We start from the raw sequence: 27,653 nt of genomic DNA on the forward strand, positions 1-27,653 counted from the left end.
AGACCCTCAGATCTGTCCCACTCCTGCCCAGGCCCCCATAGGCACCCTTGATGCGAACGATGTAGAGTTGGCCATGCCCACCCAGTAGGCCATACGCACTCTAGCCATGCCCACCCAGTAGGTCACGCCCACCCAGGCCACACCCACCTGAGGGCAACCGCAATGCTGATGCGGCCCTCAATGAAATTGAGTTTGACACCCCTGCGCTAAGCGAACTGTTGTAAGTCGCAGACTACCTGTATTTCATCACTTTTTTCCTTTTTGGGGTGTCAGCAAGTTTTTGACACCTTGCAAGGTGACTGTTGGTACTCGGATGTTGCCATATCCTAAAAGTGGTACAATGGGTGAAAAGGTTGAAAAGCCACCATCTATAGGATTCCTTCAACAGCTTCAATTCAGTCACTGTTGATACCTTTTCAGAGTTAGTCAGAAAATTATGGCTGGTTGTATTTGGTTGTGCCCTAAATGTATAGAACAGAAAAACATATTTTTCTTCCTTTTGTCTTTTACATCAGGATAGGGAATTGTTGAGTTTTGATGTTTTTTTGTCACTGTTTTATTTTTAAAAAATATGTATTATATAATATGATCAGTTTCTAGCTTCTACTGGACTTCTTTTATCACATTGTATTTGCTTTTTTAGGTCTTAATGATGATTATCAAGTAAATTCACAGGAAGCATCTATTTCTGCACCAGAGACAAGTTCCTTATCTGTCTAATCATACTTATTCTATTCTATTCTATTCTATTCTATTCTATTCTATTCTATTCTATTCTATTCTATTCTATTCTATTCCTATTGTTTGCAATTACTCCTAGCATGGTTCTATTTGACTTAGAAAAGGACAAGAAGAAAGTATGCACCAGTCTCATATATACTTATACTCGCATGTACATGTTACAATTAATAAATATACCACAATGACATAGTACGATTCTCTACTTCTTCTCACCCAAGATAACCCTAACGACACAATATCATCAGCACACTGTTCTCTGTGTTCTCTGCTTTACAGAATTGTGAGGAGGAAATCCAAACTTTAAATATCAAGATCCTGAAAAACTTAACGTGGACAAGGTGGTGTGAATTTGACACAGCAATACCATTTTTTGTTTACAGTCATGTCAACAATGGTAAGTGCACATATCATGCTAAACAATAAGGCAATTTGATTTTGGTCCAAACAGTGTTATCAACTTATCTATGGGATAGCATTCTGTGTAAATCCATTTATGTTTTTAGTAATGACATGTAAAACCTCTGATGAAATAGAACCCTGATGTTTGCAGACGTTCCTGTCCTTGTACACACCTGCCTGAAATCCTCAGTGTCACATAAATAGGAGAAACACAAGAAATGTCCTTCTATGCTCCCTCAGTAAGTCAAGAATCATCAGTTTGGGGGAGCCAGATAAAGACCTGATTTTAACTTCTCATATTCAGAATTGATTACCTGCAGTGTGACCTTGTTGTTGTCAGTGTCAATATTTATTTGTTGTGTTTCAAATGGTTAATATTTAATCTTTTTTAATGGATTGTAAGATGCAATAAGATCTGTATAGTGGCAAGCTACAATAAATAACATGAATAAATGAATCAGAAGTTTGTATAGCTTGCAATATGTTTCTCTTTGATCAATTAAATGCAAAACTACAATTAACTTAGCTGCTGTTCATCTATTTTATACCTGTGCGATGTCAGGAAGTCAAGCAAAAGCACTGGCTTAACTTAGGAGTGGTGTAATTATATAATGTGAGAACCCTTGAACCCATGCATCAGTGCTTTATTGAGCTAATGCCACATCAAAATTTTCATGTTCTTTTTATAGTAAGAGCTTCATGACAAAATATGTACTTTTACAAATCTTGTATGAAATACAACTGAACTGAGGCTTCAAATACTGGTCCCCAAATGCGATGTTTCTTTCTGGTGACATTCTGGAAGAGCTACAAAACTGAACTGTCTCCTTAATATTTGACATTTGATAGTTATAGCTTGTATCTTTCTTGAAAGGCTTTTGAGTTTTGTAAATGGACAGTTGCTTTCTTGCAATTTAATGAAAACTCCTGAGGTCTTTATAAAACCATGCTATAAAAGCACGCTAATATTAAAATAGAAAATTGAAAGAGCGAATATTTATTTATTTAATTAATATGCCATCCCTCTTGCAGTTCGAAGCAAGAATAATGGCTTTTAGTGTTTACGTGTTGACAATATATATTACTGAAACTGTTAACTCAGAGAACTCTTAATGCTAGCCAGATTCCTAAGAGAAATTTTAGGAAGTTCACAGAGAGAACTTTTACAGCTGTTTTCTTTTACTGCAGCATGCTGTGCCCTGTTCAGATTTCTCTCTAAGGATTCAAAACATTCCTGAACACTGTGGAATGGGATTTGAAGGATGGGCAGAAGACAGAGAATTGCACAAAACCAGGACTGCAACTTAAAATAAAGTTCATACAAAGAAAGTTTCTTCCTTCTCCAATGGACTCTTAATATTACATCCTTTATTCAACTATGCCATTTTTTGACCTTGAACTGAACCTCTTGGGGATATGTGTCTTTAGAAGGCTATGTATATTATTTCAGAAAAATCACATAACTAGCATCTTCGTCTTTTTTCTTCTTCTTCTTCTTCAGTTTCTCACATATGCATACACCATTCCTTACAACAGCTTCTATATTCCCACCACCAGAAATTAACAAATGGCAATTCATATGCCATTTTATCCTTAAAATCCATGTAAATAGATTATCACAATGAGAATAAAATTGAAGGGTGTTTTTTTTTACTGATATTTGAGAGAGTTCTTGGAAAAGTATTTGGGAATGGGCACAATTTTGTTGTAGAAATGGTTATTATCTTTTGAAATTAAATAAATAAAATAAGCCTTTGCAGTCAACTCATGACTAGTTCATAAGCTGACATGCATAACATACCTAATATGTATATTATTTCAGAGTTATATACAACTAGCATCTTTCTTTCTTCTTCAATTTTTTGGTCATATATTTACAACAGCTTCTATGTTCCTGACATCAGAAATTTTAAAAAGGCAATTCATATGGCAGGAATAATTTCATCCTTCAAACCAGTTTAAATAGTGGCATGAAGATGGACCTGTGGATAGAGTGGAGAAGTATCAACCTTGGATATGTGACTTTGTAGCCAGATGGTTCTTCTGGTATGCTGGGCCATAAAACCTTCACTTGCTAAATCTTTAGCCCCAAAATTTTAGAATGAAACATTGTTTTAAAAGAAAGTTTGACAAAGATCAACACACAGCATTGTTGAATATCCTCTGTTGATTTCTGGAGCCCTGTGACCTTTCTCTTCATTCTATTTTCTGATTCTGCCATTGATCTGTTTTTATTAAGGAACAGGCACAACACACACTTTTCTCTTCCTACTTAGGTGGATTTCCACAAAAACCGTATTTTCTAGGGACCTGAAAAATACAAAGCCTCCATTTTGAAATAACTCCTTGGTACATATATTTAAAAAATGTTTCATAATGTTCACTCTCCTATTTCTAATTCTTACAATTCTAAAACAAAAACTTTCTACACCACATGTCTAGTTAGCATGGCTGCAGACTCCCTGATAGCAGATGGACAAGCAGAATTTCTGATAGATGAAACTAGGCAAAACAGTTGAATTACTTACATGAATACAACATTAAAAAATCTCTTCCACACAAACACATAGCACTTCCACACATACCACCAAAACTATGGATCCAGTAATAAGATGACACATTTATCACAATAATTAGAGACAAATGAAATTACAACATCTTCAAAGGAATTACATTCACAAAGAAAGAAGAAAACAACAGCACTTTCCCTTTCCTGGATATCCTCATCAACAGATGAAACAACTGAAAATTAGACAAATCTACAGGAAAGAAAATTCACACTAAGCAAGTACTTCATTATCAAGGTAACAACCCAACCTCTCACAAGAGGAGTTGGGTAAAAGCATAATTTAAATGAATACAAACACACTGCAGCAACCCAGAACATCAGAAAAAGGAACCACTCCAACATCTTCCAACAAAATCGATAATTACACAACTTTTATCAAAAAGTTCCTGATCACTCAATCTACTCCAGTACAACCAGCACAAACTATGAAAAAGTACACTATCATACATCCAAACATCTCAGGAACAACCAACAGACCATTATAATCATATAGCATCACTGTTGCATGTAAACTTATTAAATTACCCCAAAGCCTCCTAGGTAAGATAAGTTAATCTTTATTGTAATTTTTTACTGTGAGCACAACGGCACACATTAAAAATGAAATTTAGTTGCCTGCTCTCAAAGTGAAACACATACATGACACCCCCAAAACATACTACATACAACATATGTATAGACCCACACCCCTACATATACATAACAATAAAATATTAAATACTGTCCATCTTGAATATATAATGGAAGGAGAAAGCCTGAGAGTTCACAAGGTTAATTCTGTATGGAATGAAACTATGGCTGAATCTGGATGTTCTGCTACAGATACCACGAAGCCTCCTCCCAGAAGGAAACAAGGAAAACAGGTTGTGAAGAGGATGTGTAGTGTCCCAGACAATCTTACGGACCCTGCTCAAGCAACATTTATGTGCTATGTCCTGGATGGAAGGGAGGGAACTGCCAATGATCTTTTCGGCCATCCTCACCACTCTCTGCACCACCTTCCTGTCTGAAGCAGCGATGCTTCCCAACCAGACAGTGATGCTGTATGACAGGATGCTCTCAATCGTCCCTCTGTAGAAAGTGGTCAGGACAGGGGAAGGAAGATAAGCTTTTCTCACGTGATTCAGAAAGTGCAGGTGCTGCTGTGCCCACTTCACCAGTTTCTCACTGTTGAGTGACCAAGCCAGCCTACTCGTTAACTGCACACCCAGGAATTTGATGCTGGGTATGCAGCTAACAAGTAGGCTGGCTCAACAGTGAGAAAAACTGTATCCCGAAAGACTGATTAGCCCAAGAAGAAAAATCAGGAAGCATCAATAACATACAGTGTAATGACTGTAAGAGCCACTACTGTATGTAGGACAAATAGGCAGAATATTAGTACAGCACATCCATGAAGAGCAAGCAGAAGTCAGAAGACATGATGAAAACTTCTTAATCTCACATGGACAGACACAACAATAGTTTCAACAGGGAAACTGAGCATCTTAGACCAAGATAAAAGATAGGGGATTCTTGGAAGCTTGGCAGTCAGATAAACCAGCAATCAATAGACACAAAGAAATAAACCTCATTTATATGCCATTCAAAAGAGACAATAAAAAGGTAAGAAAGAAATAAAAAGACCAGAACACGTCCTTTCCAGCAGCCAACATTCATCTAAGCATGGACTAACACCAGACAAACACTCAAGCAGAAAACATTACTCTAATTAAGGACCTACTATGGAAGGCTGTATACTGTCGCCTTGCCTATTTAACTTATATGCAGAACACATCATGAGAAAGGCAGGGCTAGAGGAATCAAAAGTTGGAATTAAGATTGCCGGAAGAAATATCAACAACCTAAGATACGCAGATGATACCACTCTAATGGCAGAAAGTGAAGAAGAACTAAAGAGCCTCTTGTTGCGGGTGAAGCAGGAGAGTGCAAAACTTGGGTTGAAACTTAACATTAAGAAAACCAAGATCATGGCATCTGGCCCTCTCAATTCCTGGCAAATAGATGGGGAAGAAATGGAGGTAGTGACAGATTTTATTTTCCTGGGCTCCAAGATCACTGCAGATGGGGACTGTAGCCAAGAAATTAAAAGACGCTTGCTCCTCGGAAGGAAAGCCATGGCAAATCTAGACAGCACACTAAAAAGCAGAGACATCACCCTGTCAACAAAAGTGCGTATAGTCAAGGCTATGGTCTTCCCAGTTGCAATGTATGGCAGTGAAAGTTGGACCATAAGAAAGGCTGAGCGCCAAAGAATTGAGGCCTTTGAACTATGGTGCTGGAGAAGACTCCTGCGAGTCCCTTGGACTGCAAGGCGATCAAACCGGTCAGTCCTAGAGGAGATCAATCCTGACTGCTCTTTAGAAGGCCAGATCCTGAAGCTAAAACTCAAATACTTTGGCCACCTAATGAGAAGGAAGGACTCACTGGAGAAGAGCCTAATGCTGGGAAAGATTGAGGGCAAGAGAAGAAGGGGATGACAGAGAATGAGGTGGCTGGATGGAGTCACTGAAGCAGTAGGTGTGAGCTTAAATGGACTCCAGAAGATGGTAGAGGACAGGAAGGCCTGGAGGAATGTTGTCCATAGGGTCGTGATGGGTCGGACACGACTTCGCAGCTAACAACAACAACAAAATGGTCTTCCCAGTTGCAATGTATGGCAGTGAAAGTTGGACCATAAAAAAGGCTGAGCGCCAAAGAATTGAGGCCTTTGAACTGTGGTGCTGGAGAAGACTCCTGCGAGTCCTTTGGACTGCAAGGTGATCAAACCGGTCAGTCCTAGAGGAGATCAACCCTGACTGTTCTTTAGAAGGCCAGATCCTGAAGCTAAAACTCAAATACTTTGGCCACCTAATGAGAAGGAAGGACTCACTGGAGAAGAGCCTAATGCTGGGAAAGATTGAGGGCAATAGAAGAATGGGATGACAGAGAATGAGGTGGCTGGATGGAGTCACTGAAGCAGTAGGCGTGAGCTTAAATGGACTCCAGAAGATGGTAGAGGACAGGAAGGCCTGGAGGAACGTTGTCCATAGGGTCGCGATGGGTCGGTCACGACTTCGCAGCTAACAACAACAACAAAGGAGAAAAACACATTCCCACCAACACTGGGAGAGCAAACTACTCTATATAAACCATGTAAACTCACCAACAGTCATGTATTATTCAGAAGACCCCCAAGAAACTGAGCAAATCTTAGCAAGTCAAAATCACAATGAACGTTTCTAAAACTATAGGACTTATGTCCTTACTTAAAAAGTTTATACATTCTTGAGGAATTAAACCCTTTTTAAAGTTTTCATGGGAAAAATACAATGGGAGAATAATAATAATAATAATAATAATAATAATAATAATAATAATAATAATAATAATAATAATAATACCTATCATCATATGGTTGCATTACATTACAGATATGATCTTGAAGCTTTTGAAGTCTTTCTTCTTCTTTTCCTGGAAACATCACTTCTAAGCTCAGACTAAATTTATACAGCTTGGATTGTTCACATAAACCCAAAAGGAAAAATTGTTTTCGGTCACAATTATGCATGACATAATATCCTTCCTGAAAGCAGAGCCCCAGCAAGGACCAGCATCCTCCACCTATCTCCAGTTCCTGACACTGTACTGAAAACAACGGTTTGCTCCATTGCCAAGGGCATAATCTCCTTCATCAGCAGCTTATTGCTGAAATATGCATGGTTCCTTAATAAATATAATAGGATTTCCCTTCACCTTATATACAACTTCAACAGAACAGTAATAACAATTTAGATCTGCATTCCAAAGGTCACAGCTCTCGCTGCAACTCCCTATTAAATTCAATGAGATTTACTGCTGAGTAAACAGACATCATGCACCCAACTAGGAAAATAAGAAATCATACAGAACTTTGTTACTCTTGCTGCTTTTCATGATTTAATATATGCTACTGGTATTTAGTTGATTTATTCCAGGCAGTATTATAGGTGTCTTGGCTTCCAGTTTCTTACATATAAGTGAGAAATATGGGGCACTTGATACTCTCTCTTTAGATATTTCATTTAACTTCTGAAACATTCATTCAGATTTCTTTTTTTTTGTATGTACAGCATCAGCTTTTTGCACCAAGGTTCCAAAGTTCACTTTGATTATATTCAATCTGGCAAATGGCCCATTCCATTAGCATCACAATTACATAGATTGGAAGAAGAAATTGACATGCCCAATGAGGGTGCTTGAGTGGCCTAGAAATTTCCACAAAATGTTACATGCTTTAGAATATGCCTTGCGAGTCCTCTGGAGACATGGGTCCATCTGTTCTCCTTACTTTTTCTAAATTATTGAAATAAGTACACAGAGGAATTGTGATCCATAAATGTTTTTTTTTAATGTAGTTCCTTCATGTCCACACGAGAGACAATCTGTCATGCAGAGTTCTGCTACTCCAAATATTTACTGCCCAAGGGTCATGAATATCTATTAAAAAGAGGCAACTGATTGTGGGAGACTGTGGAGATTAAGGCAGAAGGATAATACTGCAGAAATGCAATCCACTTATTCACACATAGCATATGCACGTGTACAATTTAGTTGAAATTGAAATGTTTCATTCTGACTACTTTCAAGAACCAAAATAACTAAACTAGATAAATAGCACAATCTGAAATACTGACCAGATGAGTTAAAAAAGAAAGGCTAACCCAAACATTTCACTGTTTCAGTTAAAAACTCAAGGCAAGCAACTCACCCTGTTGAATTTTAGTCAGAAGCTGTTGGCGTGCTAGGATCCTACTTTTCCTGTATGGAGAGCGTCTTGCAGTTTGATCAAATAGCAAGTACATCTCTTGGCCTTCTGTTGACATAGCATTCACACAGAGGCAGCCTGAGTCTGACGTACTAGCCATCTGCCTAAACATCTGTGCCCCGTTTGAAAACAAAAAAAACAAAACAAAATGCTGCTGCAGTTTTCCTGGGTGAGAATTCCCCCAATCTAATTGAAGTACAGAGAGGAAAGAAGAAGGAAGCCCAAGGAGCTGAAAAGAGCAAGCAATTTAAAAGAGAGAAAAAGAGGAGTGCCAAAAAGCTACAATTCAGGATTCCAACTCCCTCACATGATCGGAAAGGGCCAATCAGTCAAAGTCAAGAATGTGAAAGTACACAGCGTGCCTTGCCGAGGAAAGTGAAGGCTGTGCAGGCGCTTGTAGCCACATATTATACTGAAAAAGCAAATACAAACGGCATGCCTTGGCACAGGGGAGCTATGATAGGAGAATTTGAGGGAACGAAGCAGAAGAGGTATTCATTCTGGCACAATCTTAAGAGAATTTCATTCAAAAGTTTACTTGTAGCATTCTTTTGTCAAATGGCAGTAAAAATCCCCTCCATGTTACTCAGGAGTTCCTTTTAAAACTTTTTTATTCAGATCTTCAGGAATAGTCACTAACATGCCTCCCCCCCAACATATCCGCAAAGCTTTTTCCAGCTTGCATCTTACAGTAGTTGTGACTGTTACAAATATTGATTCCTCACTAGTTGTTTTAATAGATACATGACATATTTAGAACTGGAAGAGAAGCCTGCTAGTTGACACACTGGTTGGTTTGAAGTGACACTGATGTGATATGGATTTATTCAAAACCAAACCTGAGTGAAGATTATATCTAGCCGTTTTATGTCCTTGAGTTCAAGTATTGTCACCAGATTTTCTCTGTTATTCTCTATTTTTGTTCCAGAAGATGACATGGTTGTAAATGTTGAGTTCTCTAATCAGACATATGACAGAATGAATTATCCTATACGGCTTATGTACTCCAGAGCAGTGATTTCTGGTGGGCACATTTGGAATTTTGAGAATATTTCATGAGTGTCCTTAAAGGCTACTATTGCCACAGAGGACATAGCCAGTTACAAAGCACCAATTAAACAGAAGGAAAACCCGTGGAATTATTTTCTGCCACCTTCTGTTCTTTATCTTTTTCTTTGATAGATATACCTAAGCTACAAGAAGTCATCATTTTGATTTTCTAATATCACCTCCTGACAGGCATTACAAAATGTTACTGGGTGAATAGAAGCACTATAAAAACATGCATCAGTGAGTTAACCTTTACTGTCATTTTTGAGAACAGTGACAGTTATGGACATCAGTGGCAAGCCCCTGCATTACAGATTACCTTTACACCTGTAGTGAGGTGATACTTACAATTGGAAGTCCCAGAAAAAGAAAGGAAAGCTGCTCTCCCCACCCCATCCCCCATGACCTTCAGCCCTTCACATTTCTAGAGGCGTATGCTGCTCATCTGTTACGCAAAATTGCAATAGGCAGTGAAAAATGTCCAAAGGTTCAATTTCATACAAATCTGCTTGAAGATAAATTCAACCTCTGCTCTATACAGCTTACTCCAACATAAAGTACACAGTGTAAGTCATCAAATAATGTAAATGTAAAAATCAGTTATATCTGATGACTTTTTCCCTTGAAATCTTCCAGTCTCCTGCTCTTTCCTAATTTATATTAAATGGAGTGAAGTAATTACACAGAGGAAAATAACAGCACTAACAGTCTGTTCTTGGTTAACAATACCCTTTAAGGCAGACATGTCAAACACAAGGCCCTGGGGCCGCATCCGGCCCGCGAAATGGTTTCATGCGGCCCGTGAAGCCATCCTGGAAACAGTGAGGGAACGGCCCCCACTGCCTTGGCCCTGGCCCAGAGACCCTCCTTCTGTCAGAGACCCTCAGATCTGTCCCAATCCTGCCCAGGCCCCCATAGGCACCCTTGATGCAAACGATGTAGAGCTGGCCATGCCCACCCAGTAGGCCATACACACTCTAGCCACGTCCACCCAGTAGGCCATGCCCACCCTGGCCATACCCACCCAGCCCCTTGAGGACAACCGCAATGCTGATGCGGCCCTCCATGAAATTGAGTTTGACACCCCTGCTTTAAGGGAATGGCGCTATATTGCAAAGCAGTTAATATTGAAGAGGTCAAGAACAATAACAATAAACTGGATGACATAAATCAGAAGGCTTATTGGGATCTATATTTTTTTATTCTTATATCCTTTTAGTATACAGCTATATATTTGACTATGTGTACAAATGAATACTGTGTGAGAGCAACGTAGCTCATAGAAATCCTAATTTAACTAAATTAAAATCATTTGTAACTGAAGCTTCATTAACAATCGTTTTACTGTACCTTTCCTCATTTATTCCTCATGAGAATAATTTTTCTAACCCAAGGTCAATTATGAAATAAAAAAAGCAAAACAAAATGGTTGCTTTATCCAGGAGGACCATCCACATTTCCTGGTTTTATCATAAATTAGTGGGGAAATGCACTGGAAATCAGGTCTGCAAGTTGAGTCATGGCAACTAGATTTCTTTTCCAGTTGGTTCTTTTCGTGCTTATCCAAGTAGCTTCTTCACTCTGAAGAACCAAGAGCTACTTGGAAAAGCAGTTATACTAACCAATTACACTTTACTTAGGGATCTAGATCTAGGGCAGGGGTAGGCAACCTCGGCTCTTTTATGGCTCATGGACTTCAACTCCCAGAATTCCTAAGTCGGCTATGCTGACTCAGGAATTCTGGGAGTTGAAGTCCATGAGTCATAAAAGAGCTGAGGTTGCCTACCCCTGATTAGGGTAATAATTTTTTTTAGCAAATTTACTTTATTTGTATTCTTAGTTGTTTTTACAAATAACTCAAAGGGGTAAACACATCCAACACACTCTCTTCTTCCTGTTTTCCCTACTAAAAGAATCCTGTGAGGTGAGTTGGTCTGGGTAAGGCAGGACTTAAATTCATAGCCTCCTGCTTTTTAGCCTGGTATCTTAACCACCAGATACTGGTTCCAGTAAAAACTAAATAGGCTATTATTGTTGGTACTCAGCTCTACATTGATGACAGATACAGTACTACCATGAATGAACCTTTATTGTCAAAGTACAACATGTATACACTGAGATTGGCTGAGCCTGCCTTCGTGCCCCCCCAACTCACAGTGACAACAAACTCACCATCTTGTTACACCATGTGAGCTAATTGCACAACACGCCAGTCTCACAAGTCAATCATACATAAAAGTTATTTCCCGTTCAAGAGCCTGACAGCCCATAGATAGAAGCTGTTCTTCAGCCTGTTGGTATGGCTGGCTATACTCCTATATCTCCTACCCAATGGTAGGAGAATAAAGAGGTATCGACCAGGATGTGAGTCGTCCCTGAGAATTTTCCTCACTCTTCCAAGGCAACGAGCCCTGGCGATGTCATCCAGTGGTGTCAGGGGACAGCTCACAATGTTTTGTGCTGTGCTCACCACCCTCTGTAATATCTTCCTATCCGCGGCTGTCAGGCCAGCATACCAAACCTCAATACAGTGTGAGAAGACGCTCTCTATAGTAGACCGGTAAAAGGACATTAGCCATTGTTCTACCCTGTTCTTCCGCAAGACCCTGAGGAAGTGGAGTTTCTGTTGGGCCTTTCTGGCCACCTGGGTTGTATTAACTTTACAGGTAAGATCTTCACAGAGGTAGACTTCCAGGAATTTAAAGGAGGAAACTCTCTCCACACAGCCCCCCCAATGTAAAGTGGGGCAGGTTCCTCTCTTTTCCTCCAGAAGTCTAGCACCATCTCCTTTGTCTTGCCGATGTTCAGGTGCAAGTTGTTCTCTAAACACCATAGGGATAGTTTTTGTATCTCCCCACTGTATGCTGTTTCATCTCCACCTGTAATAAGAACCACTACAGTAGTATCATCTGTGAACTTAATGATCGCAGTGGATGGGTAGGACGATACACAATTGTATGTGTACAGTGAGTACAGGTAGGGGCTAAGCATACAGCCCTGTGGCGAGCCCGTGCAAAGCTTCAGGGGGGTGGATGAAAGAGACCCAACCCTCACTGTTTGTAGCTCGTCCCTTAGAAAGTCTTTAATCCAATTGCAGGTGGAGGGGGAAAAATTGAAGTCAGTCAGCTTTTCAATAAGGATGCTTGGCAGAATAGTGTTGAAAGCCGAGCTATAATCAGTGAAAAGCATCCTGACATAGCTTCCAGGTTTCTCCAGATGGCTTGCTACAGAATGTAGAGCAGTAGCTATTCCCCCTGTAGGCAAACTGATGTCTGTTGAAGTCCAGTGGGAGGCATGTCCTAAGATGTTGGAGAACCAGTCTTTTGAAGCATTTCATCACTACAGACGTTAATGCAACAGATCTGTAGTCATTTAGGCACTCAATTGCTGTTTTCTTCAGGACTGGGACAATGGTAACTGCTTTCAAGCATGATGGTACACAGGCCATTTGCAGGGAGATGTTAAAAATCCTTGTTAGGACCCCTGCTAATTGATCAGCACAATTGTTAACCACTATCCCCAGCACCCCATCTGGGCCTGCAGCTTTGCTGAGATTCACAGCCTTCAATACATTTTTCACTTGATGCTCACACAGGGTGAGTGGCTGTGAATCAGAAGGCCGGCAGAGGCTACAGGGTCTGGTCTTTTCACCTCATAGCGAGCGAAGAAGATATTCAGCTCCTCTGCCAACGAGGCATCGGTATGGTTGGTTAGGTGCTGCAGTCCCTGCCACACTTGCTTCGGGTTGTTGTCTGCTAGGTGGTTCTCCACCTTATGTTTATATTGTTGTTTCGCCATCCTAATGCCTCTTCTGAGATTTGCCCTGGCCTCTCTATATGTGTCCCTGTCCCCTGCCTTAAAGGCAGAATCCCGGGCTCTCAGGAGTGTTCGTACCTCTTCAGTCATCCAGGGTTTGCAATTCCCATAAACTCTAATGCATTTTTCTGTTGTCATGTTGTCGGTGCACACTTTGATATAAGAGAGTACAGCATCCATGTATACACTCAGGTAAAACAGTAAAATAGTAGCAGGATGACTTATAGAAAAAAGCAACTTAAATCTGAATGCTTTTTTTTTTAACTTACCCACAAAAAGGTTTTGGAAGACTTTCCTTGTTTTGGTATTTTTAGACTTTGGTTTTTATAGTGAATAAGGAGCATTGCAATGGACTTCAAAACAATGGTGACAAGGAAATAAATGGCAGAATAAAGTTCTTAAATACAACAGAACTTTGAAAGCCAGGGAGCTGCAGATGAAATGCAGCTGCTCTATGTAAACTGTCTTGACAAAGTTGTTATACAAATAATGCATCTATTCAAGGAAATTTTTATTTATAAATTCTGAAATCACCAATCCCAGATCCTCAGCTTGGTACAGCAGCTTTCAAATGAGATGCTCAGACTCCTTTCTGCTTCAAACACCCTTACATTATCTGAACAGGTAATATATTTCTCTTCATATTTAAAGCATGATGATCTGATCAGAATTTAAATAAATAATAATTCAGGTAGTCCTCAGCTTACAATAGGTCATTGAGTGACCATTCAAAGTTACAACGACACTGAAAAATGTGACTTATGATCGTTTTTCATGCTTATGACCTTTGAATCATCCCCATAATCATGTGATCAAAATTCAGATGTTTGGCAATTGGTTCATATTTATGATCATTGCTGTGCCCAAAGGTCACGTGATCACCTTTTGTGATCTTCTGAAAAACAAAGTCAATGGGGAAGCCAGATTCACTTAACAACCAGGTTACTAATTTATCAACTGCAGCGATTCACTTAACAACTGTAGCAAGAAAGATCATAAAATGGGGCAAAACTCACTTAATAAATGTCTCACTTAAAAGAGAAATCTTGGGTTCAATTGTGGTCATAAGTTGAGGACTACCTATAAAATAAAATGTAGTGCAGTTGTCTTTTGGGGTTCCACAAGAACAGCAATGACTTTCTTTTGCACAGCCAAAGATTTAATAACACATCAGAACAAACACTCCAGTAATACACAAGCCTATATATTGCTATATGTAATTTTTAAAACAGTGAGAAATCAGTGATTTTAAAGTGAGAGCAAGATTAAATTATAAGATAATAAGCATTTTTACTCAGAATTATGTTCTACTTTTGGGAGGAAAGAGTTACTATTACAAAAGTAAGCTAAATATGGAAATAGATTTCAATTTCAATATGTAGGATTATTGTCAGAATTTATATAGAATATTTATCAAAAATAAGTAGGGCATGATAGAAATGTATATAACTTTACCTATATACAAAATATTTTTCTCCTTCTCTACAAACCAGAAAACCTGCAGTGACGTTGAATAGTTGATTATTCAAAATAACCAAAGAAAGTCTTTCTTCAAAGAAAGTTTTAGGAAAATATGACATTTATTTGCACAAGATGCAATAATGCTACCCATTTGGGCAGCTTCCAAAGAAATTACAGAAGATGTAATTTTTATTCATGGAGGGGAGAACTTGGGAAAGATTCCTTGGATGAAAATTCTAAAGGGGAAAACAATAAGCTTGGGAAACTCTGAAAAACATGATCATAAAAGCCTAAACCAGCACAATACCACTGAAAAAGAAAAACAAGAAATCTAACAAGAAACCAGCAGGGCTGCACAAAGCTCTCTCTGATAAACACAAAGACAAAAAGGACAAGTATAAAAAATGGAAAGAGGACACATAACTAAGGCAGAATATCAGCAGATAGCCAGAATCTGCAAAGAAGAAGTTAGGAAAGCAAAGGCTCAGAATGAACAAAGACTTGCAACAAAAATCAAAGATAACAAAAAAAAATTTCTTTCAACATATAACAAGAAAAAAATCAAGGAAACAGTTGATCCATTAAAGAGAGTAGATGGCAAGGAAGTAACAGGCAGCAGAGAGAAATCAGAGCTACTTAACTCATTTTTTGCATCGGTCTTCATGGAGAAAGAAATTATAACTGAACCCACTAAAACATAACTGAAAAAGACAGACTAGAAATAAAAGCTAAAAGAAACAGATAATGGTAAGTGAATACCTGTCTGATCTTGATGAACATAGATCACCGGGACCTGATGGACTACACCGCAGAGTTCTGAATGAGCTGGCAGATGTCATCTCAGAACCATTGTACCATATCTTTCAAAAATCCTGGAGCACTGGGGAACTACCAGAGGACTGGAAAAGAGCTGATATGGTTCCCATCTTCAAAAAATGAAAAAAAAAACAGATCCAGGAAACTACAGACATATCAGCCTAAAATCAATACCTGGAAAGATTCTGGAAAAAATAATAAAGAAACAGATCTGTGAACATCTAGAAACAAGCTATAACAAGAGGTCAGCATGAGTTTGTTAAAAACAGATCATGCCAAAGCAATCTTATTTCATTCTTTGATCAGGTGACTAAATTGGTGGACCAGCAGAAGGCTATGGACGTGGTATATTTGGATTTCAGCAAGGCATTCGACAAAATAGATCACAACCTACTTCTTGGAAAGCTTAAAAAAATGGGATAGACAGCATCACCATCAGATGGCTGACAAACAGCACTCAAAGAGTAGTTCTTAATGGTACTACATCTACATGGATGGAAGTAAGCAGTGGGGTACCACAAGGTTCTGTCCTAGGCCCAGTAGTCTTCAACATCTTCATAAACAACCTAGATGAGGGAATAGAAGGGGAACTTATCAGATTTGCAGATGACACTAAGCTGGCAGGAATAGCCAACAACCTAGATTATAGATTCAAGATCCAGAGGGATCTTGACAGATGTGAACACTGGGCCCTATCTAACAAAATGAAATTCAACGTAGAGAAAAATAAAATCTTATACTTAGGCAAGAAAAACCAAAAGTACATATATAGATTGGGTGAAACCAGGCTTAATAGCAGCAACTGTGAGAGGGATCTTGGAGTCTTAGTGGACAATCAATTAAATATGAGCCAACAGTGTCCAGTGGGAGCTAAAAAAGCCAATGCAATCCTAAATTGCATTAACAGAGGGATTCATTCAAGATCACATGAGGTACTAATAAAGGTAAGGTAAAGGTTCCCCCGCACATGCGTGCTAGTCGTTTCCGACTCTAGGGGCCGGTGCTCATCTCCATTTCAAAGCCGAAGAGCCAGCGTTTGTCCGAGGATGTCTCCGTGGTCATGTGGCCGGCATGACTAGATGCCAAAGGCGCACGGAATGCTGTTACCTTCCCACCATGGTGGTCCCTATTTTTCTACTTGCAGTTTTATGTGCTTTCGAACTGCTAGGTTGGCAGAAGCTGGGATGAGTAACAGGCGCTCACTCTGTTACGCGGCACTCGGGATTCGACCCGCCAAACTGCGGACCTTCTGATCGACAAGCTCAGCGTCCTAACCCACTGAGCCACCACGTCCCTTGAGGTACTAATACCACTCTATAAAGCCTTAGTAAGACCACACCTAGAATACTGCATCCAGTTTTGCTCACCACACTAAAGAGAGCATTCTAACCTATTGCATTTGTGTGTGGTTTGCTTGCTGAACAGTAGCAGATAGGAAAGCGCTCCAGAGGGTCATTACCATCACCCAGAAGATTATTAGCTGCCCTCTCCTACACCAGCACCCCCCCGGACGAACTGTACAGTTCCCATTGTCTCAGGAAACTTAAAGACTCATCTCACTCTAACCCTAACCCGGACATACAGGATAATAAAAACAAAGACAAATAGGCTGAAAAATAGTTTTTAGCCCAGAGTTGTAACCATATTAAATACCACAGTATAGTGCAACACTGAAGTGCAATATTAGGTGCAGTGCAATGGTGAATAGAATGTGAAGGATATGTGTATATAATGTATGTTCTTATTTGTGGTTTTTACGTGTGTAGTATGCACTGTGGACAGCACTCAATTTTGTTGTGAGTTACACAATGACAATAAAGATATTCTATTCTATAAAAAAGATGTTGAGACTCTGGAGAGAGTGCAGAGAAGAGCAACAAGGATGATTAGGGGACTGGAGACTAAAACATATGAAGAACAGTTACATGAACTGGGCATGGCTAGTCTAGTGAAGAGAAGGACCAGGGGAGACATGATAGCAGTGTTCCAATACTTGAGGAGCTATTATAGAGAGGAGAGGGTCAACCTATTTCCCAAAGCACCTGAAGGCCAGATAAGGAATAACGAACGGAAACATGATCAAGGAGCGATTCAACCTAGAAATAAGGAGAAAATTCCTGACAGTGAGTACAATCAATGAATGGAACAGACTGCCTTCAGATGTTGTTGGTGCTTCATCACTAGAAGCTTTCAAGAAGAGACTGTAGGGACTCTTGCTAGGGCAGGGGGTTGGGCTAGAAGACCTACAAGATCCCTTCCAAGTCTGTTATTCTATTCTATTCTGTTCTGTTCTGTTCTGTTCTGTTCTGTTCTGTTCTGTTCTACCCTACCCTACCCTACCCTACCCTACCCTACCCTACCCTACCCTACCCTACCCTACTCTATTCTATTCTAGGACAAGGCTACCAATGGCTTCTGTCATGATCATTTTGTATTTACACATCGTATAAGAGGCAGAGTGCCCCTTAAGTCCCAGATATTCCATAGTACCAGTGGTCTATTCCTATACAGTTTTCATCCTTACATAAACATTTTACAATAAAAATAGATCAAAGTACTAAATTGTATGATTCAATAAGTATGCTATATCATTTATGTAAAGTGAATTGATATGGAAAATGTGAACATATGATAGGCATACATAGGAGCTATTTTTTTAAAGTTTAAATAAAAAATATGCTGACATATCAATTTAGGGCAATGCTATTAGAGCACTTAAGAAAATGCTCTCAATTATTTTTTTTTGCCAAAAGAAAGCAGTACTTTGACAGCTTTCTGTACACTGTTTCTCTCAGATATATTGGCCATGTTGGTTCAGAATTATGGGAGTTGGAAGGACACTCTGTATCTTTAAAGGCATCTGTTAAGTAGACAGAAACATGAATTGCATTAGAATAAGAGCTTGAAATCTAAATGTAGATTTAAAATCCATCATGTAAAATTTAAGAACCCTTCTGTATGATTTGACTATTATGAAATAGCCCATTGTGAGATTACTATATATTTTCCCAACTTTGTATCATTTACTCTATCAGCTACTATAATGTTCTAGACAGAGCTTTGCTGAGTTGGTTTTATGTATCTGTATAACACAATGACTTAAGTATTAACCAACTAAAGATTCTGTATTTAATTTGCTTTTTATTTATATTAGTCCCCAAGTCTATGTTCCTAATTCAAGGGTTTTTTTAAAAGGGGGGATTTTTTTTAAAGCAATAAGAAAATACTTGAATATTTAAACAAAGGAATTTAAATCCATATTGGTCATCCAACAGGGTGCTTTCCAATTTTAGTCCCAAAGGCCCAATAAAATGAGAAATTTAATCAGTTAACATCCAGCGTTTCATAAATAGTGGCCCCAAGCAATAAGATTTTAAAGCATGGTGACTGCTGAAGTGCAAAGTGATAACCAGTGAAATTTTAAAAAATCTACCTTCAGATATACACCATGGAGCATTGACAGATTCGAAAAGCAATTTTAGAGTTGTGATATATATTTTCCAGCACAATCAATGTGTAAAAAACCCAAGAGTACAGCCAATACACATAATCTCTCTCTCTCTCTCTCTCTCTCTCTCTCTCTCTCTCTCTCTCTCTCTCTCTCTCTCTCTCTGTGTGTGTGTGTATGCATATATGTATGTTCTGCAATGCCAGCTGCAGTATTTGGCTGGCAATTGTTAAGAAAAGGATACTAGGTTAAACAGGCTTTTGATGCAAACTAGCAGGGCTTTCCTTAATTAGGAGAAAGTACTATATATAAACACTGCTTGCTTAAAAAATGAGGGAGAGGGAGAAAGGGAGGGAGGGAGGGAGAGAGGGAGAGAGCGCAAATCACTGCCAACTTTCCTTGGAAGGGAGCACAGAATTATGATCATAATGCAGATAATACAACTATCTGTATCCATAACTATATTTGCAAACTTGGGAGGAAATCAACTGTCAATTGTGCCTCTCTAGGGGGAAGGAAATTTCCCACTGCAAATATGAAAACTTTGGTATTGGATTTTGTGCATAGCCCATCACCATGAAATGTGTTCTTTATTGACTGTTTACACAAATTTGCATAAGAGAAAGGAGAAATGCAAAACAGTAAGGTTAAAGGTTTAGGAAACACAAGATGTACCAACAGAGACATTTAAACTTTAGGGCTTTATTTTGAGGATAAACAATAATATCTTATCATTTTAAAGCATGTTTGAGTTACTGTTCTGTCAATCTACTGATAATAAGTCCATATCATAAATAGCAAGTATGAGAGATCAGTTTGAAAGTACAATCACGTAGTATTTTGGAAACTTTAAGGTAAAAAGAATATTATTTTTCAATTACATTATTTCTTTTTCTATTAAAGAAATCACAGCTCAATAAGAAGCTATGAACTTTCAGAACTGATACGATACTAATGGCAATGCAATAAAGCCATAATACGTGAAGGTAGTAAGCTCAATGAAAATGAAAATGAAAGAAAAAAAATATTTAAATAGGCTAAATAGCTCTAATACATCTATACAATTATAGTATATAATAAGTATTCATAAGAAACAGACAATATTGCACACAGTTAACAGAGACATACAAGTAAAAACTGCTTTTCTTGTGACAATTGGGATTATATGGATGAACATATAATGCTATCCACTAACATATTTAAATATAGGATGGAAAAGTCTCATCAACCCAAGGGCCGGGTTAGAAATGTGCACATATCCCACAGGGAACTGCCACTCTTCTCCCCCAAATCATCTCCTAGAGTCAAAGATCTGGCCACTGAGTATTTTTTTTCCACATTTTTGAACTGTCCCTCTTCCTCAGAGAGCAACTCTGAATGGTGTACAATAAAATGTTAAAATATAAAAATAGCACATTAAAATTTAGAATTTAGAAGGAGGCAAGGATGATTAAACCCTGTTAAAAGTTAAAAAGGCAAAGGGAGGGCCCTCAGGGCACTAACTGGCTCCATGGTTGCATGTTCCTCTGGACTCACCACACAAAGCCACGGAGCCATGTTTTAATTCCTTTTCCAAAGGCCTGGAGAGTAGGGGCCTGCCTCAGGTCCAGAGGAGACTATTCCACAGGTCATAGAAGACTCTCTTCCTAGAGCCTGCCAATTGAAATTGTTTGATAGGGTCTGCAAAATACTTCCCTTCCTTACTGGATGGGATGGGCCAATGTAATGGCATGAAAACCATTCTATAGGTAGCTTGGCCCCCATGCCAGGTGGGGTTTATAGGTCATAACTAATACCTTGAATTGAACCTGGAAGCAAACTGGCACCCAATGTCAGATTGCAGAGCAAAGGTGTCACATGAGCCCTTCTTTGGGCATCCAGAATTGCTCATGCGGCCGCATTGTGCACCAACGGAAGCTTCTGGATATTTTTCAAAGGTAGTCCCATGTATAGCGATAACTTTTTGCAGTGGAAAAACAAATTGTATTTTTCTATGCATAAAGAATTGAATGAAATGTCCCATAACTCTGGTGTCACTTGCACAGAATGGCCCATTATAACAGAAAGGGGCAGTCACATTCTCCTTCTTTGGAGAGTTAACAGTGTATTCCTTCTCTGAGACTAGATGAAGAATGGGGGTGTTCTTTCCAGTTAAGAAAGACAAAAAAGTGTCTTTGGATAAAAGGCAGAATCCAAGATGGATTGGGAGTATAAAAATTGGAAATGGGAATCAAGAGGAGCATTATACTTGGTGCTATGTATTGGGCTCAATGGTAATACCACGTGGGTAGCTGGAGCAGCTAACGGCTCTCCAGCAACCCAGACTACAAGTCTCCAGTGCTGCTATTGGCTGTCCCTAGATGGCAATGGTTGCTTCAAACCTATTGGCTGCCCCCTAGGGGCTAGACTATAAATTACGGCTAGTTACAGCCCAATTCTCAGTTCAGATTCTGCAAGCAATAAACATGAGCTTTCCTGAAATCACTTGCCTCGTCTTCATTCCTGTGCCAAAGAACCCACTACACAACACTTGGTATACATTTTATGGGAGAGTCAAACTTTCCCATTTCCATTCCCATTAAGATTTTCTGAGCAAGAACTGGAAATCTAGCCCATTTAGTTCAAGTACTATATCACAAACTTAAATTTCATCCAGACCCAACAGATGGCTGTCCATTTTCTGCTTGAATATGTTAATATCTCTCTATTCCACTCAAATGCTGTAGTCAAAATCTTCTAAGCTATATATCTTCAAAGTAGGGAGGACACTTAATAATAAGGGGAGGAAGATTTCAGAAGGAAGAAACAGAGGAAAAAGGCCCTTTTTACTGTGAAAATTTTGTCAAGCTTATATTTCTGCTTGGAGTAGGAAACGCATTTCATTTCTGTTGTTTTCCTAAGCCCTTTATAGCTGGGCCTTGTTGGCTAAACAAATACAACTACTGTACATTGTCTAATGCAATCTATATGTATTCTGCCTCATTGTCATTGTTAGCTGCGAAGTCGTCTCTGACCCATTGCAACCCCATGGACAACGTTCCTCCAGGCCTTCCTGTTCTCTACCATCTTCTGGAGTCCATTTAGGCTCACGCCTTCTGCCTCATAGTATGGATTTATACATTGCATTGACTAAGACAACTACAACTGCCTATGGCTTAGCCTTCTGTATCTCAACTTCTTTATAAAATATATATCATCTCATGGGAAAAAAGGCAAGTAAATGTTGTGTTATAAAATGAATATGGGAATGTAAGTAGAAGAACAAAGAATATAAATAAATTGCTAAATGTTCATACTGGAAACATATAAATGTACTGCAGGAGAATGAAATTAGAGTTTTTGTGCTTTTTTCCTGTAAGAACAGGGGGGAAAAAGATGATTGAACACATTTGGCCATGAGAAAGGCATCTTCTTGTCCCTGCTTGTTAATGCCATTCCCAGAAACTCTCTTAACACCTTCTTTTCATTTTATTCCAACAGCTATGCATAGACAAAGGAAGTTATTCTGAGGGCATGTTGTCTCTTTGTCACTTGGATAATGTTTTCTACATGGAGGTTATTTTAGACGCCAAAGGGAGAAAGGAGAGAAAACAGCTGCTGAAAAAACTCATTTCATTCCATCCAATTATTCTCTGCTGCTGTTTTGTTCTGATCAAAGAATGTTGGTTGTACAAAGTGAAACTAATTACCAGGCATTTGGGGCATTTCCTTCTTGTGCCTGAATGAACACCTCTATCATTTCAAGACATGCTTGCTTAAATTTACATTCTCTCACCTTGTCTTTGGATGTGGGCTATGCCAAATGTCCACCTTGAGGAAGGATGGTCAGCTTGGAGGTTGAGCTCTGGTAGAGTTCATTGCTGATATAGGCTGTGGTAAATTCAGAGCTCTGCCAATATCCATTTGACTGAATATACTAAACTAACTCCAGAGGTTACCCCTCTCTTTGTGTTGAAAAGAGTGGCTATTTGCATCTTGTTACCAATCTGTAATTGGTTTTCTTTTAGGGAAAGATAGAAATGTGATTTTAGAGTGGCTGTCAAAATGAGGCTAAATAAAAAAGAGGTATAATCAATTACCTTGAGATGCTAATAGGAATCCAGTTTTTGAAAAGGTTCTGAACAGAATTTATAGGACAGATTTTTTTTAATCATTTCCAGTCTTCAGTTTTTATGTTTTATAGGCACAGGCAATGAGAATTATTCCAGCATGTATCCATGCAGACATCCTTGCCAGTCAGGGAAGCCATTCAAGCCAATATCTAATTAGAGAAATAATGCCTATTTTAGAATGGAGTATGAGCACCTCATATTGGGATACAATACATAAAGAACTCTTGAACAAGTGGCAATGCACAACTCCTTTGTATTTCAGGAATACAAGTAAAATTACTTTTTCACCATGGTCATCATTGTGAAAAAAGTCGCTAAATGATGCATTTGCTAAACAAGGACTACCTGTACAAGTAGTCTTCGTCTTACACCAGTTCACTTAGTGACCATTTGAAGTTACAGCAGCACTGAAAAAAATGACTTATGACCATTTTTCACACTTATGACCTTTGCAGCATCCCTATGGTCACATGATTTATATTCGGATGCTCGAAAACTGACTCACATTTATTTATTTTATTTATTATTTATTATTATTTAAACTTATATACCGCCCTTCTCCCGTAGGACCCAGGGCGGTTCACAAGGCGATTAAAACAATATAACAATACAAAAGTTAATAACAAATTAAAATAAATTAAATTATCCTTAATTAAAATCTAAAACCCTTAACTCTAATTAAAAACCCAATTGCAATAGGTTAAAAATTAAAAATTCTCAGTCCTGGCCGGAAAGCTCAAAGAGCCAGGTCTTCATGTCCCAGCAGAACGAATGAAAATCTGGGGCAGTCCTGAGCTCTACGGGTAACTGGTTCCAAAGGGCAGGCGCGCCCACAGAGAAGGCCCTCCCCCTGGGTGTTGCCCTCCGGCAATCCTTTGCCGGCGGCACCCTGAGAAGGCCCTCCCTGTGGGAGCGCACAGGACGAAGGGAACTTGATGCCGGCAGCAGGTGTTCCCTCAGATATCGCGGACCCAAGCCATTTAGGGCTTTATAGGTCATCACCAGCAACTTGAATCTCACTCGGAGGGCAACCGGAAGCCAATGCAGCTCGTGGAGCAGAGGTGTTACATGGGAGTATCGGGGAGCCCCCATCACAACTCACGCGGCCGCATTCTGCACCAGTTGAAGCCTCCGAGTGGTCCTCAAGGGCAGCCCCATGTAGAGAGCGTTACAGTAGTCTAACGGGGAGGTCACGAGCGCATGAGTGACTGTACGCAAGGCATCCTGGTCCAGATAGGGCCGCAACTGGCGCACCAGGCGAACCTGGGCAAAAGCCCCCCCAGTGTCTCACAATGTTCTGACAAGCAAAGTCAATGGAGAAACCAGATTCACTTAACAACTGGGTTATTAACAAATGCAGGGTTTCCCTTAAAAATATGGCAAGAAAATTCGTAAAATGGGACAAAAGTCACTTAATAAATTTCTCACTTAGCAACATAAATTTTGAGCTCAGTTGTGGTTATAAGTTGAAGATTACCCGTATTCTTCTTTCACAGTGGCTACTCACTTTTGTATACACATTCTCATTCATTCAGTGCTCATTTATTCCTCATAGAATATCCTCCTGTCTTACCACATCTGCTTCTTATGTTGTTCATCTCTAGTGCACTCAACTTTTATTTTTCAGCTGATATACCTCTCATTTTCATATAATAAAGCAGGAAGAAGGGCATTCTTATACACAGCTATTTTCACTTATTTCAACAAACATTTATTCTTCATAACTGAACATATTTACCACCTGCTTTCTATGAGCACTCATAATCTTCTTCAAATTTCTCCACAGTAAATATTCTACTTATGGAAGCCATATTCATTTACTTGCTTTACTTTTTTGCTATTAATGTACATTTTCAGTCATTTGTTCAATTTCCCTTGTTATGTCAGTAACCAATCCATATCTTGTCACATTCAGCAGCCAATCATCAATAGTATATTTGTGTAAAACTTCCCATAATTCAGCCTATTCTATTATATGCTTTCTTTATATTAACACAATATAAACCTTTTTCAATCATCTGCTGAACATTGCAGTGGGTAATAAATCCAATTAATTAATTAATTAGTTAACTTTTGTTTCAATACCACTCTGACATATCACCACCATTCCTCTGCAAATCTCTAAATTAAATACTTTTTCCATCATTCCAAATCATTCCAAAGCCTATTTTTAATTCTATTCATTGTCCATGAGACTCCTTGTTTAACTCAAGAATAACTGCTTGGAAATAATTATTAGGATCAATTAAGCTTTCAAGTAAAATGGTTTAGCCAGGGCTTTTTTTCTCATAGAACGCTCAGAACGGAGTTCCAGCACCTTTTTTGGATGGAACCTTGTAGGGTAGGCAAGGTGGGTTGTATGACATGTGTGAGTTCCAGCACCTTTTTCTTTTACAAAAAAAGCACTGGGTTTAGCTATATAATGCAATATACTGAAGGATTGATTGTGCCATCAGTCAACTTTGACTCTGGATAATCACACAGATAGACCTTTTACAGGATAACTGAAGCATGTATAAACCACAAATCCACTGTGCAGTGCTTAAGTGCTTCAATGGAAAATCTATTTATTTACAAAATTTATATAAATAAAATATGGGCAAGGCAACTGAAAATATTGAAAGAGGAAATGGAAGAAGCTATATCCCCTTTTATCTAAAGCTATGTTTAGTATAGGGTCTATGTTTAGTATAGGATCATCTGTCTGTCTGTCTGTCTGTCTGTCTGTCTATCTATCATCTATCTATCTATCTATCTATCTATCTATCTATCTATCTATCTATCTATCTAGTTTAAAATAGAAGCAGATCCCCAGCACCAACCCCCTATTTTAGTACTCATAATCCTTGCAAATCACAGATTGAAATTTGGTGTTCACTTACTCCCTTCTCCTTTGCTAGCCCCAGGCAACACATGGAGTCAACACATTATTGATCACTAGGATACATAACAGATACATCCTTATTGGAACTCAGTATTTGATCTTATGTAATTCAACCTGCCCTCTACCAAGAACTAAACTTCGGGCATTTGCACTTTGTACAATGCACCCAGCTCTAAAAACTTAGCAAAAGGCTTGTAGTAGGAGCAATACGGATATGGATTATCTGTAAGTGGTATACACTTTCCTTACTTTGAATTTTCAACCTAGATAGTTAGAACTATTGCCTGATATCATGCTCTCAATGCTAAAAATTCAAAAATTCCAATCCACCCAAAGGGGGAACTTTTTCATTAAATATCCCTATGCTTTTACCATCAGGATACAGTGTACAACTCTGTGGCTCACACCTGGTAGGAACCCAGTGCCTTTCATCCTTCCTAATTCTCCTGGGATATGTGTTTACATGAGTGTCTGATTAGGTGCCCCATGGTCTTTCCTAGTAATCTCACAAGAAAGGAAAGTCATTGGCCTTCAGGATGGTACATTATCTGGCAAAACAAATGAAAGATATTCACTTACTGCTATTCTATCAGTAAAGGTGATGAAGGGAATCAGTGAAAGATGATAATCTCCATCCCTTTTGGTGCCTGGATTGTCTGACTCCCCAAAATAAGCATGTCTTTATGGCTGATGACTTGGATGCCACAGATTTTATTGCAACTTTGTGCAGGAATCAAGTTGTTGTGAAGTTGGATGTCAAATCACTCACTCATTTTAGCCTTCAGAAAATTCCTCTAAGGCACCTTACTATCCTTTAACTACCAGATGATGGCACAGAGATTTTAAAAATGAAGGGAAATGGAAAAGCAAGTAAAAGGGAAAAAAAAGTTGAAGAAAAACAAAAGCAATAAATTGTAGTTCAGATAGCCCTGATTCACCTACATTATGTTCAATCTCACTTTCCAGTAATTTTTCAAAAAAAGCAAAAACAGCGTGAAAAACTGTATTTTTCACTTTCTTTGGTAACATCAGTCATTAGTGACATAAGCTATTTTCTCTTCAGCCTTCAGATGTCTAATGATAATGATGACATATGACCCTTTCTTCTAGCCTAGATCTTCCAAGTACTACAAGTGCTGATATATTCAAAATATTATGTTTTCTGCAGGCAGAATACATGCCGATGAAAATGTCGCATTATTGATAATTTACTGTATTTTACTTCAGACAAGGAAATTATGCTTGTAGTCCTTCAATGTCATAATTTTACCATAAACTGAAAATGCAAAATTCCCCCACTCCTTCCATTTAGATTCCTTGCCAAGTACTTTTTCATACATTAACTGCACCTACATTTTTTTTTCCTTCCTGGCATTTTCCCACCAGTGCAGAGTCTGCTTTTTTTCAGATCAATTGAGTGTTGATCTATTGATGTGTCAGGAATTGACTGACTGGCTTGTCGCCTGAACTTTATATCATGTGCTAAGAGACAGTCTCAAAGTCACCCAGCTGGCTTACATGCCTAAGCCAGGACCAGAACTCACAACCTCCTGGTTTTTAGCTTGGTGCCT

General features: G+C 38.8%; 1 protein-coding gene across 2 annotated transcripts in view; it reads right to left on the reverse strand.

The window, feature by feature from the left end:
* STARD13 (StAR related lipid transfer domain containing 13) overlaps window positions 1-27,653 on the reverse strand; it is a 121,657-nt gene that overhangs the window by 86,653 nt on the left and 7,351 nt on the right. The window contains exon 2 of one of the 2 annotated variants that reach the window (XM_083361884.1): window positions 23,166-23,347. Coding sequence is in view for 1 of the 2 variants with exons in the window: in XM_083361883.1 (XP_083218009.1) it covers window positions 8,439-8,607 (169 nt within the window). In the remaining variant the exon portion in view is untranslated. Of the gene's footprint in view, window positions 1-8,438; window positions 8,665-23,165; window positions 23,348-27,653 lie in introns of those variants that run through there. The other variant, XM_083361883.1, reaches the window with a different exon arrangement.

This window comes from Vipera ursinii (assembly GCF_947247035.1).
Source record: "Vipera ursinii genome assembly, chromosome: 4".
In the NCBI taxonomy this organism is placed as follows: Eukaryota; Metazoa; Chordata; class Lepidosauria; order Squamata; family Viperidae; genus Vipera; species Vipera ursinii.